The sequence below is a fragment of the Peromyscus leucopus genome, chromosome 1 (assembly GCF_004664715.2).
Source record: "Peromyscus leucopus breed LL Stock chromosome 1, UCI_PerLeu_2.1, whole genome shotgun sequence".
Taxonomy (NCBI): Eukaryota; Metazoa; Chordata; class Mammalia; order Rodentia; family Cricetidae; genus Peromyscus; species Peromyscus leucopus.
This window is the reverse complement of record NC_051063.1, coordinates 63,789,856-63,809,172: the sequence shown is the minus strand read 5'-3', so window position 1 is coordinate 63,809,172 and position 19,317 is coordinate 63,789,856. Positions and strand designations below refer to the sequence as shown.

General features: G+C 41.3%; 1 protein-coding gene across 1 annotated transcript; it reads right to left on the bottom strand.

Moving 5' to 3' along the window:
* Nucleotides 1–519: 519 nt before the first annotated feature.
* LOC114692234 (zinc finger protein 501-like) lies at nucleotides 520–10,671 on the bottom strand. The gene is made up of 4 exons (XM_028867915.2): nucleotides 10,416–10,671; nucleotides 7,773–7,899; nucleotides 2,629–2,756; nucleotides 520–1,830 (listed from the first exon to the last, which is right to left on the bottom strand). The coding sequence occupies exons 1-4, from the start codon at nucleotides 10,416–10,418 to the stop codon at nucleotides 709–711; spliced, it is 1,380 nt and encodes a 459-aa protein (XP_028723748.2). The 5' UTR covers nucleotides 10,419–10,671; the 3' UTR covers nucleotides 520–708.
* Nucleotides 10,672–19,317: the final 8,646 nt, after the last annotated feature.

The following is a 19,317-nucleotide window of genomic DNA, read 5'->3' as shown; positions in this document are numbered from 1 at the left end:
GGCTGTTCTCCAAATTACCTGGAATGTGTATGTCCAGAGAGTGCTCAGTCTACACTGTTAGTCCTTCTTAGGGAAAAGTCAATTGGGAAAGCTATGAAGGCACACATGATTTTCATAACAGAATACAGCTGATATATAACAAGCCAAGTAACACCAAAAACTCCTTGGGATTTGGCTTCCTCTGGAGGAATTCCATGATCCCTCCAGGTAGTGACTTTGCCATAACCAGCTGAATTCTTATGATATATTTCTGCGGCCCGCAGCAGATTTCTGTGAATTTGAGGCCAGCCTGGTCTACAAAGTGAGTTCCAGGACAGCCAGGGCTACACAGAAAAACCCTGTCTCAGTGGGGGGTGGGGGGAACCTTAAACCTTGTATCAAAAACTAAAGTGAGGTCAGCAAGATGGCTCAGCAGCTAAGGCATCTGACCTCCTGAGTTAGCTCCCCAGGACCCACATGTTGGAAGGAGATAACCAACCCCCAATTATCCTCTAACCTCCACACACAAACCATGTCACATGCACACCCACATGTACACATTAACACACAAAACAAAATGTTTAACGTAATTTTAAAAAATAAAATGGTAGAGAGCAATAGAGACAACCAATATTGACCTCTGAATTCCACACATGCCATCATGCATGTGCACACGTGCATATGCATACACATATGAATGCATGCACACATGCACACAGCTTGCCATAATCAGGAACGCTTCTCTCTAGTATGAATTCTGCTATGATGACTAAGGATTGAAGATCTGGAAAAGGCTTTGCCACAGGCTTTACATGTGTAGGGTTTCTCTCCAGTATGAATTCTCTGATGTACAGTGAGGTGCGAACAACGTCTAAAGGCTTTGTTGCACTGTCCACATTTGTAGGGCTTCTCTCCAGTATGAATTCTATGATGCTTTCTAAGACTTGAGCTTGTGGTAAAAGCTTTGCCACACTCTTTACATGTGTAGGGTTTCTCTCCACTATGAACTCTGTGATGTCTTCTGAGATCCGAGCCTTTGGTAAAAGCTTTGCCACACTCTTTACATTCATAGGGTTTCTCTCCTGTATGAGTTCGATGATGGTACATAAATGATGGCCATTTGTGAAAGGCTTTGCCACATTCTTCACATTTATAGGGCTTCTCACCAGTATGAACTCTCTGATGCTCACAAAGTTTTGAAATCTGAGTAAAGGCTTTCTCACACTCTTTACACTTGTAGGGCTTCTCTCCAGTATGAATTACATGATGTCGTTTCAGGCTTAAACCATTGCTGAAGGCTTTGCCACACTCTTTACATATGAATGGCTTCTCACCAGTGTGAATGTTTTGGTGTTGAGTAAGAACTGAAATATGAACAAAGGTCTTACCACACTCCTTACACTTGTAGGGCTTTGCTCCGGTATGAATGGCATGACGTTGTCTAAGAGTGGAACACTTGATAAAGGACTTGCCACATTCTCCAACACAAACTCTCTGGTGTCGACTAAGATGCCAGCTTTGGTTAAAAGCTCGGCCACAACCTTGACATTTGTAAGGTTTCTCTCCAGTATGAATTCTCTGATGTTTTCTGAGGTTTGAACATTTGTTAAAGGTTTTGCCACACTCTTTACATTCGTAAGGTTTCTCCCCTGTATGAATTCTCTGGTGCTGAGTAAAGGCTGAACAATCAATAAAGGCTTTGTCGCATTCTTTGCATTCAAAGAGTTTCTCTCCAGTATGAAGTCTCTGGTGCACATTAAGATATGAACAACTATTAAAGGCCTTACCACATTCTTTACATTTGTAAGCCTTGTCTTGAAGGTGGGAACTCAGATGAAGATCTTTTGAGTCCTGCTAAAAGACACATCTGTTACCTTTGTAAACATTCTCTGGAAAAGGAATATGTTTACTATGATTTAAACCATGATTAATGTCTTTTTGAGTTTCAATGCATTTATAAGTTTTCTCTCCAATATAAATATCCTGGTAATTATTTTAGATACAGCTCTGACTAACAGTCTGTGTAGTTTCATTAAACATGCACTCCCTTTCCCAAATAGTTAAATCTGTGTTTTGAATTAACAATGATGGGTAAGAATCTCTGTGAGTTCGAGGCCAGCCTGGGCTACAGAGTGAGTTCCAGGACAGGCTCCAAAGCTACACAGAGAAACCCTGTCTCAAAAAACCAAAAAACAATGATGGGTAAGAAAAATCTTTCCCACATTCACTAAAATTGTATATGTTGGCACAAGGCGTTGTTCGTTCACTGCAAAATAATGAATTTTTTGTAAAAGAACTCTCAAACTGATCACATTCAGAAATACGTTCATTTTCTAATCTATCTCCAGAAATGTTTGAATAAAAGTGTAATCCAGTGCTATGTTTTAAACTGTTCAGCTTACTAGTTATACCTTGACCTAGGCCCCCTTTCAGATGTCCCCAGTTTCCTTGCAAAGGAAAGGTACATTTCAAATGTTGCTGGGAACATTTGCTTAACAAAAGGTAGAGCTCTTCATGAGTATCTGCCATAAACTGAGTCTTTTTCTGAGGTATTTTCTGTTCTTGATCTTCATTGGCAGAGATGTTTGTACTATTGTTAGTCACACACTGTCCACTGTAACACACTTTCTGACCTTCATTCTCACTTACACTTTCCCTTTTTTTCCTTAAATATGAACTGTCAATGCCACACTCTTCATGTCTTCTTATTACTTCTTGGAATGAATGCTTTATGTTCTCCTTTGATGAAATGTATTGGGTATAATGAGAAGATACCACTGAAAGAAATAAAAACAAATGACCAGACTCAGAGTAAATACTGTGCACACACAACATAAGAAATTAGAGGGGTTCTCCCATTGTGCTGTAAGCCTGTATTTAAGACCTCCTCCCTCCTTCAATAAATGACATTCGGCATTTAAAATTGATTATATATATATATATGTACGTATATATATATACATATATATTACATATATACATACTACGAATGTAATCTATGACTACCACAAATGTGATTAATATCATGAGTGTAATTAATGAATATCATGAGTGTAATTTAAAAAATAAAAATTAAAAAAAAACACATCAGCAAAAAAAAAAAGAAAAGAAAAGAAAAGAAATTAGAGCAAAGAGCGGACAATAGCAGAGAAGCAGATAGCCAAACCAAGGCACTCATTACCCACAGGTACCAGCATGCTGACCAAATCCATCTGCAAATGCTGCAAGCCACAAAGATATATGAAGTAGGATTTCAGCTGATTATGGCAAGCTAATACCTGGAAGAAGCCAAGGGCCTTCCAGAGGTCAAGCTGAGGCTCAAGGAGTCTTGGTAATACCGGCTTTTGATTATTAGCCATTTCCTACTATGAATTTCTCATGTGCTGTTATAGCTTTTCCATCATTCATTGGGCACAATCTCCCCTCTACTAATGGAATATTTAGATAACCTGTGCAGTAACAAAGCCGGGATCCCTAATTTCAGGCCTTTCTGTCATTATTGTCATTAACAGCATCCAGCCAGGACCATCCCCAAAAGTATCTTATCAGAGATACCTCTGTACTCTCTAAGAATAATTAAGCATCCAGACTATAGGTTTGAGAAGGCCTGGAAGATATGCTAATTAAGTTTAACTTTCCCCTTTCCAAAGTCTTATCTCTAGTTTTAGCTCCACCTTTAAGTATTAACTCAGAACCTAAGGGTTTCTACTTACAGATATATCAAGCCGACTCAGGCTGCCCAGTCACCAAGAGCACTCCCCTGCCCTGCCAGAAAACCGCAGTAGCCAAAATAGTTTTGACAGATAAGGGGCCAAAGGAAAATAAGGACAGACTTCTAACACTTTAACTAACCACTTCTAAGAACAAAGTTGAGCACATAAAATCTCCCTTGCTCAGATATTGACCGAATTTAGATCTCAGTTGATTCTATTCCCCATCAGTCACTTCCCTTTTGGGTTGCAGATGATGGCTGGCAGTTACTGCTCTTTTGTGGGGATCGTATTGCCCTTTTGACCCTGAGGGAATTCAAGCCTGGTGACCCTGCTTTAACCAGAGCATTGCTATTGCATGGGTATATAACTGCAAACCTCAGAGACTTGGGAGGACTAGACTGAGAAGAGAAAAGAGAATGGAAGAACTAGATGGGTAAGAACTAGAAAGGAATGAACTGAGATGGGGAAGAAGTAGATTGAAGGGCTAGAAGAGAGTACTAGAGTAACGAGATGGAAGATGAGGAAGAGCCAGATGGGGAAGAACAAGATGAGGAAGGAGGAGATGGGAGAGAAGCTAAGATGGGAAAGAACTAGATGGATGAGAACCTAGATGAGGCAGAACTAGATGAAGGAATTAAGATAGAACTTAGAGGGGACAGGAGACAAATGTAGACAGAAATCAGGCAAGAAAGGAGCTAAATAAGAGAGCAGAACAGAAACTGTGTAGAAAGAGAACCGACTCAGAAGAATAAAGTAAGTGGAATAAAGAGTTTCATGTATGTAGATTTAATAGAGTACCCTCAGATTACCCCACATCATCCTTAGCCTCCTCCCCAGGACTCTGGAAGAAATTTTCTCAGGGCAGGTCCCCGAGGAAATTTCGATATTTAAACCTTCCAGATGAACATAGCACTTGGGAGGTCATGCAGCCAGGATTGTTACTTTAATAACCACAGCTTTCCAATCCCCACACAACACTGGGGAGTTAGGGAAACAATCTCCACCTCCCTTCCTCTTCCTCAGGAGAGCAAAGGGTAAAACACATGTACAAACTCCTGGCTTTCTTGGGGATTAGCTAAAAACTGGTTTCTATCCACCATGACACAAAAGTCCTACCAATAAATTATGTTTTAGACGGCAGTTTGGGTCAAAAGAAACCAAAGGTATGATACCAAAGAAATGATAGCGTACATATATTCAACAGGGGCAGGAGAACAAGAAATACGAGTCAATTTTTTCAAAAAAAAAAAAAAAATACAAGCACCTATACAGAGAAGAAACAGTGAAGTATATTTGAGAGGCTTCAATAATTTGGTTGTAACTGACTGTCATATTACCTGGTAGAGTGCATGTTACCTGGTAGAGTGCACATTACCTTGGTAAACTGTCACACATTGTTTAAGCACACTGAGAAGCAAGCTCTAGAAACATGGTTCCTCCCTGCCCCACTTCAGACCCAAGCATGCTGGTTGTCGCCAAGTGTCCTCCAAAGTCTGGGGATGGATTACACCACCCCCAACTCTATCATAGGGAGGAAAAGAGGAGCAAAACAACCCACAAATAAAAACACAGGGCTTTGGTTTTTCTTTTCTTTTTTTTTGCTTTGTTTTGTTTTGTTTTGTTTTGTTTTTTGAGACAGGGTTTCTCTGCGTAGTTTTGCGCCTTTCCTGGAGCTCACTTGGTAGCCCAAGCTGGCCTCGATCGAACTCACAGCGATCCGCCTGGCTCTGCCTCCCGAGTGCTGGGATTAAAGGCGTGCGCCACCACCGCCCGGCTGGTTTTTCTTTTTAAGACAAGGTCTCTCTCTGTAGCCCTCACTGTCCTAGAAATATATAGATCAGGCTGGCCTCGAACTCAGAGATCAGCCGTGTGTGTGTGTGTGTGTGTGTGTGTGTGTGTGTGTGTGTGTGTGTTATGTGTGTATACATATATACATACACAATACACACACACATATATATACATGACTATTGTAGATCATTTCCAGACCATATATAATACATGGATGGAAACAACGAATAAATTCAGACAGATGACTGTCTTTTTTAATTTCTTAAAATGTACTACTTCTTAGTTTATTTAATTAACAAGTTTAAAAATCTATGTATCTATCATATACACTGTGATATTTACCATAAATACACATGGTGGACCTAACACATAAATTATTTCACACAACTATCACTTTGTGATTAGAAAAATTTCTGTCCATTCTATTAACACTTATCAAGAAGACAAAATAATTACTCATCAAGCTGCACAGCAGCACTCCTGACCATCTTAAATCTATTAAACGATGTCCTGTAGCCTTTAATATAATCTAGACCTCCTAATGGGCAAAGCCACTGAGGCTAACTTTTCCAGACTCCATATGCGCGAGTCTCTCTTTGGTTTATTTCACTTAATGTAAAACCCTGGGTGTTACTCACGGTGCCTTAGATTACTTGTCTATGGTTGAACAGTAATCTATTGTAATCTAACATTCTTTTACTCATATGGCCATGGAAAGCCACCTGGGTTGGTTATTTATGCTGCTCTGGACATGGCAGTAAAGCTCCCTATTATGTGGAATGATTTATGTTCCTTACCTAACATCCAGCCATGGAATTGCTGGGTCATGAGGTCATTCTAAGTTTTTCTTTTCTTTTCTTTCTTTTTTTGGTTGTTGTTGTAACTTCTCTACTATTTTCCACAACAGCTTCACTAATCTACTGTTCACTGGTTTAAAAACGGACAAATCTCAGTGAAAATTAACAGTATACAAAGAGACAGAGAGATCTGGCTCAACTGAGAACCTAGAATCCTAGAAATTGACCTTAAAAAAACTCAGGTTTATGAATTAGCCAAAGAAATTCACCATTTAAAGGATGTTAAATGACCTAAATAAGAACAAAAACAACAAAAAGATGGAAATGAGAAGATGAGCAGAGAGGTAACGCATACATGCAAGCAAAAGCCCAGTGCACCTGAAGTAAAAATAACTAAAAAATACCGTGCTTCTTAATAAACTCGCTTGGCATAAGACAGCCTGTGCAAGACCTCCCAACCCCAGCTTTTTATCTTCCCTAGCCTCTTCATCCCTGATCCATTCTCTCTCAGGAACCGGTCACTGAAGAATGACCTGCTGGTCCAGGTCACCTGGGCATATAGTCATCGCCTCTTGTTTCTTCACACTCCAAGGCTCTTCCCTTCGCTCTAGAAAGGTGACCATGAAAGACTTAGGATGCTTGAGACTCTCAAAAGGAACTAATGACATCTCTATTCCAGTTGTGTGATTAATACAAAAGAAGACTGAACAGGGCTGGAGAGATGCCTCAGCAGTTCAGAGCACTGACTGCTCTTGAAGCATACCTGGGTTCAGTTTCCAGTACCCACTTGGAAGCTCACATATGTAACTCCATTTCCAGGAGACCTACTGCCTTTTCTGACCTTCGTGGGCTCCTGCACACATGGGTGCACAGATATTTACTGGGGCACACATACATACACATAAAATAAAGAAATATTTATTTTTTTAAAAAAGATATAACAAGATTCTAGAAGTCTGTTTCTCCAAACATTGGTTCTTGAGACTTACAGAAGAATTCTAACTTGTAAATCCTGGGATCTCCTTCCAACTACCACCAACTCAAAGGCAAAGGGAAGAAACTATTTCATGATGTAGCAAGTTTTTATACCAGTGAGTTCCTAATAACTACCACAAATGAAGAATGTGTATTACCTCAAGAAATGGAGTGGGCAGCTGGGCCGGGGATGGTCCATGCCTTTGATCCCAACACTTGGGAGGCAGAGGCAGGCAGATCTTAGTAAGTTTGAGTTCCAGGACAGCCATGACTGTTACACAGAGAAACGATGTCTCAAGAAAAAAAAAAGAAAGAAAAGAAAAGAAAAAAAGAAAAAAGAAAAGAAATGAAGTGGGTTACAAGTATATCAAAAAAATTTTACCTATACAAATACCTCATTTTTTCCTGAAAAGCAAGAATCTGGAATACACTCATGCAGTATAAAGGTATGCAGGAGATATCCCCAGAGGAAGGGAATGAATGTTGGCAGCACATTTCTGAGGGAAGCTGTCCTCACCCACAGACAGCAGGTTTCTGTAATTCTCCACCATCACATCCCTGTATAAGTCCCGCTGAACACAGTCCAGACATTCCCACTCTTCTGGAGAGAAATGAATGGCCACATCACCAAATGTCATCAGGTCCTAAAAGAAATTGAAATAACATATTAACTATTATTAACATTGACAGAGTTCCTAATTTGGCCAAAGGTGAAAAGAGCTAGAACTGATTCTGACAGTAGTCTTAATTAATCATTAAAATGTTTGATGCAATTACATTTGCTTCTATATTGTCTAACTCTGCAAAAAGATAATAAAAGATCCACAAAACCAATGTAGGTAATATTCTTATGAAATAACCAACTTTTTTTTTGGAGACAGGGTTTCATTGTAGCCCCCGCTTGCCTAGAACTCACTGCATGGACCAGGCTGACTTCAAACTCACATAGATCCACTTGCCTCTGCCTCTCAGGATCTGGGATTAAAGGATGCACCATAACATCTGGTGAAATAATGAAATTTTAAAGACAGGCATCAAGAAAGGAATAAATATATTAAATACTATATTTATATTTTAAAAATAAACTAATTGTATTCCTCAAATGAGAAATTCACAATGAGTTACAAGAGTACTTCCAAATTTTAATGTATACAAGCATAAATAAGAATATTAAAATGAAGATTCTGACTCGGTAGTTTTGAGTTGGAAACACCAATGATAATGGTGACAGGTAATCTTGAACAACAGACACTGGGTAGAACACCAAGACTTGATTTGAGAATTTACATTCAAAAAGTTTTTTAAGGTATTCACATTTTATTATAAACAACAAAGATTACAAACATTTCTTGATCTTTTAAAATATACTAGGTGTCACTAACATTTTTTCAAATCTTTTAAAAGATTGTATCTGTGTATGTGTGTGTGTGCTGGGTGCACGTACACACATACATACACACACACACACACACACACACACACACACACACACACACACACACACACACACACGAAGGGTGCAGGCCAGAAGAGCACATCAGATTCCTTGGAGGTGGCAGTTGCAGGATGCCAGGCTTGTCATGTGGGTACTAGATCCAAACTCCAGTCTTCATTATTGGATAGCAAGCACTCTTAACTACTGAGCCATCCATCTCTCCAGAGCCCAGGTGTTCAAATCTGAATGTCTAAATTGAGAGCAGTAACCAGTAAATGTTATCTGACCAACATTTTACCAAGGTTATCTGACCTAGAATTCATACAAAAGAAGCATAAAGGCCAAAATAAAGTCTAAGTGTTAAAAGAACGTTCAGAGCAATTTTCATAATGGAATAATGGAAATAAAGCAGCAAGACCCAAAGAGGCAGAACAGAGGCATTCAGTTAAGGACTTCTTAGAGAAAATCCTCGAGTCTTTAAAGGGGTGGGGTGGCTAAAGAGATGGCTTCGTGCTGAAGAGCATTGCTGATGCAGGGAGAAAGACGAGACATTTTTACCTTGATAAAAGTGAGAAATTTGCTGTCATACAAAACTTACTAATCCGTTTGAAATTATGCTCTGCTTCCTTTTCAGACACTATTAATATGCACACACTTAACAACAGAAAATATGAGCACCATCTGAGTCTTACATTTTCTTCCATTTTTTTCCTGTTCTTCATTTACTATCTGTTTTACACTATATTTTAGATTTTTAAGACACTTGGAAATATATGGTTTTTTTTTTTTTTTTCAAAATACAAGGCAAAGAATATATCCATGACATGAAGATGTACTACAATGAAAACCTACACACTAAGATCAGCTTCAGGACCTCCACTGACTGGTAAAGCCAGTACCTCAATAAATGTGAGAGATTTCATTCCCCAAAGCAAAACACACAGAGAACTTTAAAAGTTTCTGTATCAACTATGACGGTTTAGGCAAGATATTTAAGAAGTTCCCAAGCTAGAGAGATGGCTCCGTGGGATCACTTGCTGCTCTTGCAGAGGACCAGAGTTTGGTTCCCAGCACCCACGTCAGGAGGACCAGAGTTTGGTTCCCAGCACCCACGTCAGGTCGCTCACAACTGGCTATCACTTCTGTTCAGGGAATCCAATGCCCTCATCTGGCCTCCGCGGGCATTCTATATGCACATGCATATGTATACACACAAAAATAACAACAAAAAATTTTAATTCCACAAGATAAAGACAAAAGCAACTAAGTTTATAATGAAAAATCCGACAGACAGCACATTAACTTGGTGAATGAAGTTTTAATCGGCTATGTAGAACAAACTGGCAGGGAGCAGCAACTATCTGGCTCCACGACCTATCCTGCCCCACAACCGCTGAGGAAAGCCACGCAAGCCTATATACAGGGATCCTCTCCAGAGATCCCGGTGATTAACACACATCTGAAGTGATGCTAGGCTGCGGGCACACAGCTGCCCAGAAATGTCTCGCTCAGCAGGATCTGAGATCACAACGCAGGGTTGACAACTGGCAGCTTTGCCAGAGACCCCACTGCCTGCCCAGCACCATCCCGGAACAGAACAAGATGGGACCCAGAGTCCCCACTGTCTACACAGCCCCCACCCCGTATCGGAGGAGACCCTAACAGCAGGCTCCAGCGCCGACCTGCGGAGCCCGTGTCCTTTCAGGACTCCAGGCGGATACTCACCATCTCCTGGCTTCCGAGGTATCCGTGAGTATCCGGTACCGCCACGCGGGGAACAGGTCACAGGGCGACAAGGAACCCAAAAACTTCTGCACCTCTGCAGCAGAGGACCAGAAGCTCCCACAGGCGTTCAAGATGGCAGGCTCCAGAGAAAGCCCGCGAGGTTTTAAAACCCTGCCCTCGGCTCTGGCCACATTCCTGATTGGACAGTCGTCAAACAATGTTGGAACCTGGCCTCCACCGACCCACACCCACCCACTCCTTGCTTGCTGACCAAAGCTCACTGCTCCGGAGGTTCTTTGTTTCTGTATCCTGCCTCTGGTGTAAACAGCTAGTATGCAACAATGTAAAACAAGGTGGCAACTTCTGCCCTCGGGAAATTCCCATTGTGCTGTAAGCCTGTATTTAAGGCCTCCTTCCTCCTTCAATAAACCGCATTTGGCACCCTGCTGAGACGAATGACTCGCTGATCTTGTCTTTTTTTTTTTTTTTTTTATCCACAGCCCTTCGCTTGGACATGGTGAACGTTACCCCTACAAGACAACACCACTGATCTAATTTTTCTGGCTTCAGAAAACAACAAATGGCACAAGCCAGTAACTGAATGTGACCAGAATGGCAGTTTCTCGACTGCAGCTGATCTGATTTGGTTTAGGTTTGGGTTTCAGTTGGGTGGTTTCATTCGATTTTGGTGGACTGAACCCAGGACTTCTGGCAGCAGCTATGTTAAGGCAAAATTTTAACCAGGAGGACCTAGCCCATCAAAAGACATTTTAATTTAATCTTACATAGTCAGATCAATTTATCAATTATATATCTGTCACTATTCACACAAGTAAAATATAGTGATAGATTCAGAGATTTAAAATTAAAGATATAAATCTTTAAATTTCACTTAACTTTTCCAATCTCTGTTGTTACTGGAGTAATTGGAGCAAAAGTTCCAATCCAGCTCTAACAGACTAGGAACGCTAGGCCACAGTCTCAGTAAACCTGTTAAACAGATGGTTAAGAGCAGGTACTGGCTCTTTCAGAGGACCTGAGCTAGGTTCCTAGCAGCCAGGCAGCTCACAACTGCCTGTAACTCCAGCTCCCCCTCTGGCCTCCTCCAGCACTACACTCAAGTGTACATACTCCCTGTGCACACACCTAAGTAAAAACAAAGGCTGGTGAGATGGCTCACAGGTTATGAGCACGGGTTACTCTTCCAGGAGACAGTAGTTCAGTTCCCTGCACCCACATAGCGGCACGGGGTTCACAGCCACCAGTAACAGCAGGCAGTGGTAGATAGACATGCGTACAGGCAGAACACTCATACACATAAAATAAAAATAAAATCTCAAGGAAAAAGAGAAAAGAAAAATAAGGAATTTAATCTGTGTGCACATGAAGAAAAGTAGCAAATAAAGGGTTCCAATGATCCCCCCCCCCCCCCGTCTGTCTTTGTGAGATTCGGCTTTAACTAGAGAGAGAATAGGGACAGGGACTACAGGTATGTACAATTTATCATTCCTGCTCAAGTGTGCTTGGGTGGATGATCAGTTTGGGTTCTGCAAGGTGGTCTCAGAGGACCAATGGTTTCCATAATGACTCTTGCTTCTCTGTGGAGTGTCAACTGTCCTCATTTGGGGATGGTCTAACCTAGCCCCCCCCCCTCGTTGCTTAGAATTAATTTTTATTCCCCAGAAGTAGTTTATCAGTCCTGTGGTTTCTGGAATTCAGAGACATATCATTGGGTGTAAAGAAGATAGATACAAAAATGACAGCAGAACTGCCAGGCTTTTTATCCTGATATAATAATGCTTTTTGGCAAAAGTAGTTTTCTGAGTACATGTTTTATCGGGAAGCAACTTAAGCTTTGAAATAAGAAGCAATTCCTCAAGGCAGCAATGTCCACTATGCACATAATGTGAGACCCAAGAGTGAACTTTAAATTTTCTACTATTCACATTTTTAAAATTAAAATTTTGAGACAGTCAAATTGCCAAAAATCAATTTAAAAGATGCTCAAATAAATAACCTTTAGAGAAAGTCAAGGTAAAACCACTGTGACACATGCGTTCATAATTATTAAGTTAGCAACTATCTGAAAAATAATAACAAATGACGTCAAAAATAGGGAGAAAATGGAACTCTTGATTCTGTTACTTTTTTTTTCCTTTTGTTTTTTGTTTGCTTGGTTGGTTTGTTGGTTGTTATTATTGGGGTTTGTTGTTGTTGTTGGGTTTGTTGGGGTTTTTCAGAGACAGGGTTTCTCTGTATAACAGTCCTGGCCAGCCTCGAACTCACAGATATCCACCTGTTTCTGCCTCCCAGGTGCTGGGATTAAAGGCATGCACCACCACAACCAGGCTTTTGATTCTGTTTTAAAAAATAATTAGTTCTAAAAATAATAATAATAATTAGTTCTAACTCATTAATTCTTGGTTTAGATGGTGTCTTAGTTACTTTTCTGTTCCCATGACAGAACACCATGACCAAGGCAACTTATAAAAGAAAAAATTTCATTTGGAGTTCACAGTTCCAGAGGATTAGAGTCCATGGCCATCGTGGCAGCAAGCATGGCAACATGCAGGCAGGCATGATGCTAGAGTAGTAGCTGAGAGTTTACATCTTAAGACACAACTGTGAGGCAGAGAGAACTAACTGGGAATGGCAGAAGCCTCACACTCAGTGATACACCTCCAACAAAGCCACATCTCCTAATCCTTCCCAAGTAATTAAACCACCTGTGGACTAAGTTATCAAATACATGGGCCAATGGGGGCCAGTCTCCTTCAGACTACCATAGATGGGGATAAGATCAAAGAAAACATCAGTTAGATTGTGCTTTCAATCCAGTGAAAACCTTTCTGCATTTTTTTTGTTGAAGCCTACTTTTCAAGTATCTTTTTAACTGACACATGAAAAATATACATATTAATGAGATAACATGTAATGTTTTGACACGTCTATACTATGTAATGTATGAATCATGTTAGCCACATCTCTTTAAATATTATTTATTTGTGGTGAAATCTTTCAAAGCTCTTCAAACTTCCTGAAGTTCATACTACATGATGTTACATGTACCTTAATGTGGAATAACACAGAATTCCATACTCATCAAAATAACATTTCCCTCTACCCTGTGAACTCTCTCTTCACTCCAATAAGCAACAGTGTAGCATTGACTACTATGAAACCAAGCTTTTTAGATTCCATGCAGTGAAAATTCCTCCCCTGGTGAGAACCAACCATGTCTAAGCCCCTCTTCATAAGGTTCAAACAACAAACCAAAGTAAGATTGAGTTCAAGTGCACCCTGGGGAACCAGTGAGCTCATGAGGCTTAGTTACAGAGCATGAGTGAGGGGTTGCTAGCAGGATTGTGGGTGACCATAAAATATCTTCACTGCAAAGTCTGCACCCAGTACAGATGATGACATTCCTGAAAAACATCAGTCCTTACTCACCTATAAATGTAGTTCTTCACCCCACATCAAGGAAAGAAACTGCCCTTTGCAATAGACAGAAACCAAAACCTATCAAAATGCAGAGTTGGGAGCCAATCCCAATTGGCTACATCTACAAAACACTCCTGCACCTAAGGTTGGCAAACACTGCAGAAGAGAGGATGGAGAGATTGTAAGAGCCAGGAGATGAAGGAGTTTGCTGTGAGATCGTGTCTCTTAGTAATATCAGAAGCTATACCCATGCAGTCTCACCAACATGACTGCCCAAACAGGAGCTGAACAAGGATGAAGCCAACAAACATGTTAAACTGACAAGGGAAAAAGCCTATGGGGTCTCAATGCTACACAAAGAACTATAAGCAACTGAGGAAAGCTGGAAGTGGAAGAGGTGGTCTTCCCTGGGGAAGAGCACATCAATTGGTTGCCCGGTGCCAAATGGTCAGCTCTGAAAACATAAATCCAAGGAACATTATATGGACTGAGAAGGTTACACTTAGGAATATATATGTATATAATTTGTGCTTGCAATAACATTGAAAGAAGAGACCATGAATTTGGAAAGTTGGGAGGAGTATATGGGAGGGCTTTGGAGGGAGGAAAGGAAGGGGGAAATGTAAATATATTATAGTATCAAAACTTTAAAAAGTAAAAATAAATAGCAATAAAAGTTTTTTGTTGCCCGGCGGTGGTGGTGCACGCGTTTAATCCCAGCACTCGGGAGGCAGAGGCAGGTAGATCTCTGTGAGTTCGAGGCCTGCCTGGGCTACAGAGTGAGTTCCAGGAAAGGCTCAAGCTACACAGAGAAACCCTGTGTGGGGGGGGGGAGTTTCTTGTTATTTTGTCTTTTTTTTCCAAAACTGAGGACCGAACCCAGGCAAGCACTCTACCACTGAGCTAAATCCCCAACCCCACAATAAAAGTTTTTAAATGGGGCTAGAGAGATGGCTCAGAGGTTAAGAGCACTAGCTGCTCTTCCTAGAGGTCCTGAGTTCTATTCCCAGCAACCACATGGTGGCTCACAACCACCTGTAATGAGATCTGGCTCCCTCTTCTGGCCTTAAGGGATACATGCAAGCAGAACACTGTATACATAATAAATAAATCTTTAAATTTAAAAAAAAAAAAGTTTTTAAATAATTGGAAATATACTAAGAAGACATTAGGGATGTATTGGAAAGTATTGTCAAGTTTCCTATTTGTGGCAATGCTACTGGGATAAAATATGGGAAGGTTCTTTGGGAAATGCATATGGATACTGAGGAGTAGAGTCCTGGCATTGGCAGTTTTCAAATATCAGTAGTTTGCCTGCTCTCGTAAGTGGTTAGAGGGATGGACGGTGAAGGAGGAGTGTCACTGAGAAGTGAGTGGACAAGTAGAGTGATACTCCAATGGGGCAAACACTTGCCCAATCTCTTCCTCAAGAGTTAGTGTGCTTCGAGCCAACATGGTACAGCACTGATGATGGTGTGATGTTACTTCTGTGGTGACATTACATGAGGTTGTCTTATCCCACTGAAGCCAAAGATTCTGCCAGGAGAATCAAGCAACAATGTCATCAGCAGCCTGTGGAGGAGGCCATGGGCAGGAGCCAAGGACAATCTCCAGCCGTCAGCCAACTAGAAAACAGAGGTCTTCATCCTATACCCTCGAAGAAATGAATCCTGCCAACAGACTGTGAAGTAGAATAAGCTAGAAAAAAACAATTATTATACATGATTTATTGATTTATTTACTGACTTACTTAAAGTACTATTTTTACTGGCTCTTTGCCAAGCATGACTTCATGTGCTGCCTGGAACAAAATGACCTGGAGAAATAGCTAAAACAGTGGGTCTTTACCCTGAACAACTGACTGACTGCCACATCTGTAAAATCTTGCTTGTTGGCCCACCCACCTTGTGGTCTTATAGTATAAATTGAGAATACAAATGAGACCCAGCATTGAAGCCTTTCAGGAGCTGTCCTGGCTTCAGTCCACCGGCGACATGTCCTCTCTTCTACTCTCATTGGTGTCACAGTACTTATTCCAGAAAGAGTCCTGCAACAACTGAGCAAACTCAGAAACAGACCTTCCCTGGAAGCCTCCATATAAGAATGTGGCTTTGTGAGACCCTGAAAGAGATCTAGCCACACCTTTACTCTGGACCTCCTGACATAGAGATAAGCATATACTGTTTTAAAGCAAAATATGTGGAAACCCCTTGTACAATGTGGTAGTTTGAAGGTAATTGGCCCCCATGATCTCATAGGGCGTGGCACTATTAGGAGGTGTGGCTTTGTTGGAGTGGGTGTGGCCTTGTTGAAGTGTGTCACTGTGAGGTGGGCTTTGAGGTCTCATATATATACTCAAGCCAAGCCCAATGTCTCAGTTCACTTCCTGTTGCCTGTGGATCAAGATGTAGAATTCTCATCTCCTTCTCTAGCACCATGTCTGCCTACATGCCTCCATGTCCCACCCACCACTATGATAACGGACTGAACCTCTGAACTGTAAGCCACCCAATTAAATGTTTTCCTTTATAAGAGTTATTATGGTCATGGTGTCTCTTCACAGCAATAGAAACCCTAACTAAGACATACAGTAATAGCAAACTAATACTGATAGTTGCAGAGATGGATGAACAGACAAATATGTTAACTCTAGTGAACATATGTGGTAGGGATCCATGCTCATCACAGTATTGTGTGGTGATATATTGTGTACCCCAATAAAATTTGCCTGAAGATCAGAGGACAGAACAAGCCACTAGATAAAACATAGAGGCCAGACAGTGGTGGCACACACCTTTAATCAATCCTAGCACTCAGAAGGCAGAGATCTGTCTGGATCTCTGTGAGTTCAAAGCCACCCTGGACTATATGAGATTGACTCAAGTCTAGGAGAAAAAACAGAGCCAGGCAGTGGTGGCACACACCTTTAATCCCAGTACTGGGAAGCACACACCCCTTTAATCCCAGGGAGTGATTGCTGGGCAGAGAAAGGTATATAAGGCTTGAGGAGACAGGAACTAAAGTCTTTCAGCTGAGGAAAGCTTTTCAGGCTGAGGAGTCCTAGAGGTAAAAGGTGGCTTGTTCCTTTGTCTCTCTGATCTTCCAGCATTTACTCCAATATTTGGCCCTGGGATTTATTATTATAAGACCATTTTAGCAATTCATGTTACAGTATTGGTTCTATTTGTGTATGTCTGAAAATTGTCCCTAATAACAAGCTCCTACTTGGTTTCAATTTAAAAAGATGAAAAAGTTCCATATATGTGTATTTTACCTTTTTGTGTATGTTTTGGGGTCTTTCCGGGACCTTGCTCTTGTTAGGCAAGTGTTCTACTATCAAGTTAGTTCCCTAGCCCTTTGATAAGTAATTATACCACAATAAGTTATGGGAGAGGAATCGTCAACTCCAAGCATCTCTTTGTTTATAAGACCTATATCTGACAAAATTCTGTAACTAGACATCTTACATCTATGCTGCAGCTATATTTATAATTTTGAAGTTTTCACTTTGTTTGAATCTAAAGATAGGTCAAGTGTTTATTATGACAAATTTTGGGGAGCTAATTCCCTTCACAGTGAGACCTGGGGGGTGGGGAGTGAAGCTCAGTGGTTGAGCCTTTGCTTTGCATGTACAAGACTGTGGGTTCAATACCCAGAATCACAATAAAGTTAATACATAATATGGACCCCTTTTCAAATTTGCCTAAAGGCACCATAGGGCCCTGACATGCAGAGCCTTCTTTGGGGAAGTTTTGGAAGGTTTCAGTGTAATGGACCTGGTTCTTGAAAAGGGCAAGGTGCCTGAAGCGTTTAACTAATTATTCTTTATCAATAAAAAATCGGGAGTCAGATATTGAGGTAAGAACCTGAAAGATCAGAGAAGCAGGGCAGCAGCCACCAGTGACTTCCTACTTCTCCTGCTCCTTCCTCCACAAGGGCTGAGATCCTCTCTCACCTGCCTTATTACTTCCTGCCTCCTATCTGTCCACAGTCCTCCATACCTCTGTGGTTAATTTTGGTCAGCTAGTGGCTAGCTCCACCCTCTGACTCAAAGCAAGCTTTATCTTCAGAATGAAATCAAAATATCACACGACAGGTACCAGGAGGCCCTCACAACTGCAGCATCCTGACGACCCATTCACACCCCCATCCTACGCCACCTAGTCCTCACTCCAAGCAGACAGCACCCAGCTTCTTCTAGGGAGGGTTTAAAGAGAACTTAAAAAAAGGGTTGACTTCTGTTTGTCAGTTTATTTACATTTGAGGCTTTCGAAGAAGTGATCTGAGTCCATGTTGCAAAAGTGCCCAGAGGGACTGGAGAAATGGCGCGGGTTAAAAGCACTGGCTGCTTGGCTGGGCGTTGGTGGCCCACGCCTTTAATCCCAGCACTTGAGAGGCAGAGGCAGGCGGATCTCTGTGAGTTCAAGGCCAGCCTGGGCTACCAAGTGAGCTCCAAGAGAGGCGCAAAGCTACACAGAGAAACCCTGTCTCGAAAAACCAAAAAAAAAAGCACTGGATGCTCTTCCAGAGAGAGCACCCATATGGCAGCTAACAGTAGTCTGTAACCCCAGATCCAGAGGATCAGTCACCCTGCTCTCACCTCTGCTGGCACTGCAAACATGTGGTATTAAATCATTCCACTTGCCGTTTGGGTTAACAGTTATAAACCTGGTCTACAAGTCACCATCATCTCTGAATGGCAGATAATAATACATCGGGTTATAGACCAAAACCTTCTTTTTAATGGAATAGTTTGCTAAATTGAGTCTTTTTAAACTCAACTCTGTGAAAGGGACATAACAGTGCAGGCAAAATACCTATACACATAAAATAAAAATAATCTAAGAGAAAAGAAAAAAGTGCCTGGGCACCAGAGGTAAAGAGGGAAAATAAGAGTCCTCATCCACTGTGGGGCATACATAGGCTGCAAAGAGGGTGCCGAGAAAAATTCAGATAATAGAGCTTAAGCTTTAAGGTGTTTACGCAGAGAGTGGATACAAATGGTGAGAAAGAAAGTTAGCTCAAGCTTTTTATGCTAAGATACTAAAAAACAAGAAATAGCGTCAGGACATAAGAAACTTGTAAATAGGTGCCCTTTAAAATGATTGGTTGGTTCCTTCACCCACTCCTAGGGTTCTGAGGTTTTCTGGTATAAAAGAGGCTTACTGCCTATCAATAAAGAGTTCTTGCTTGACTTGATTCCCTCTGCGTCTGATTGTCTCCGGGTAAGAGGGAGGCTGGGAAATGGGCCAGCGGCGCACACTTGCCTTTCCTCGGTTCCAGGCCACCTCTTCACAGGTGACCTAAGTTCCCGGTGGGGCAGGTCCCCACAATCCACAAATTCTCATCTTGGGCAGCAGCCACCACTTCCAACTTTCTATGCATTTTTCTAGGGACTATTCTGAGGATGGTCTCTCTGCTTCTTCCTCTGGACAGCAAGGATAACTGGGAGACAGGATGA

What these genes read in the sequence shown, in the direction of transcription:
- LOC114692234 (XM_028867915.2), bottom strand. An exon ending in CAGAAACCTGCTGTCTGTGG is followed by an intron (nt 2,757 to 7,772) that starts GTGAGGACAGCT and finishes TATTTCTTTCAG; the next exon opens with TGGTATCTTCTCATTATACC. An exon ending in TAAGGAAAAAAAGGGAAAGT is followed by an intron (nt 1,831 to 2,628) that starts GTAAGTGAGAAT and finishes GTCTTTTAGCAG; the next exon opens with GACTCAAAAGATCTTCATCT.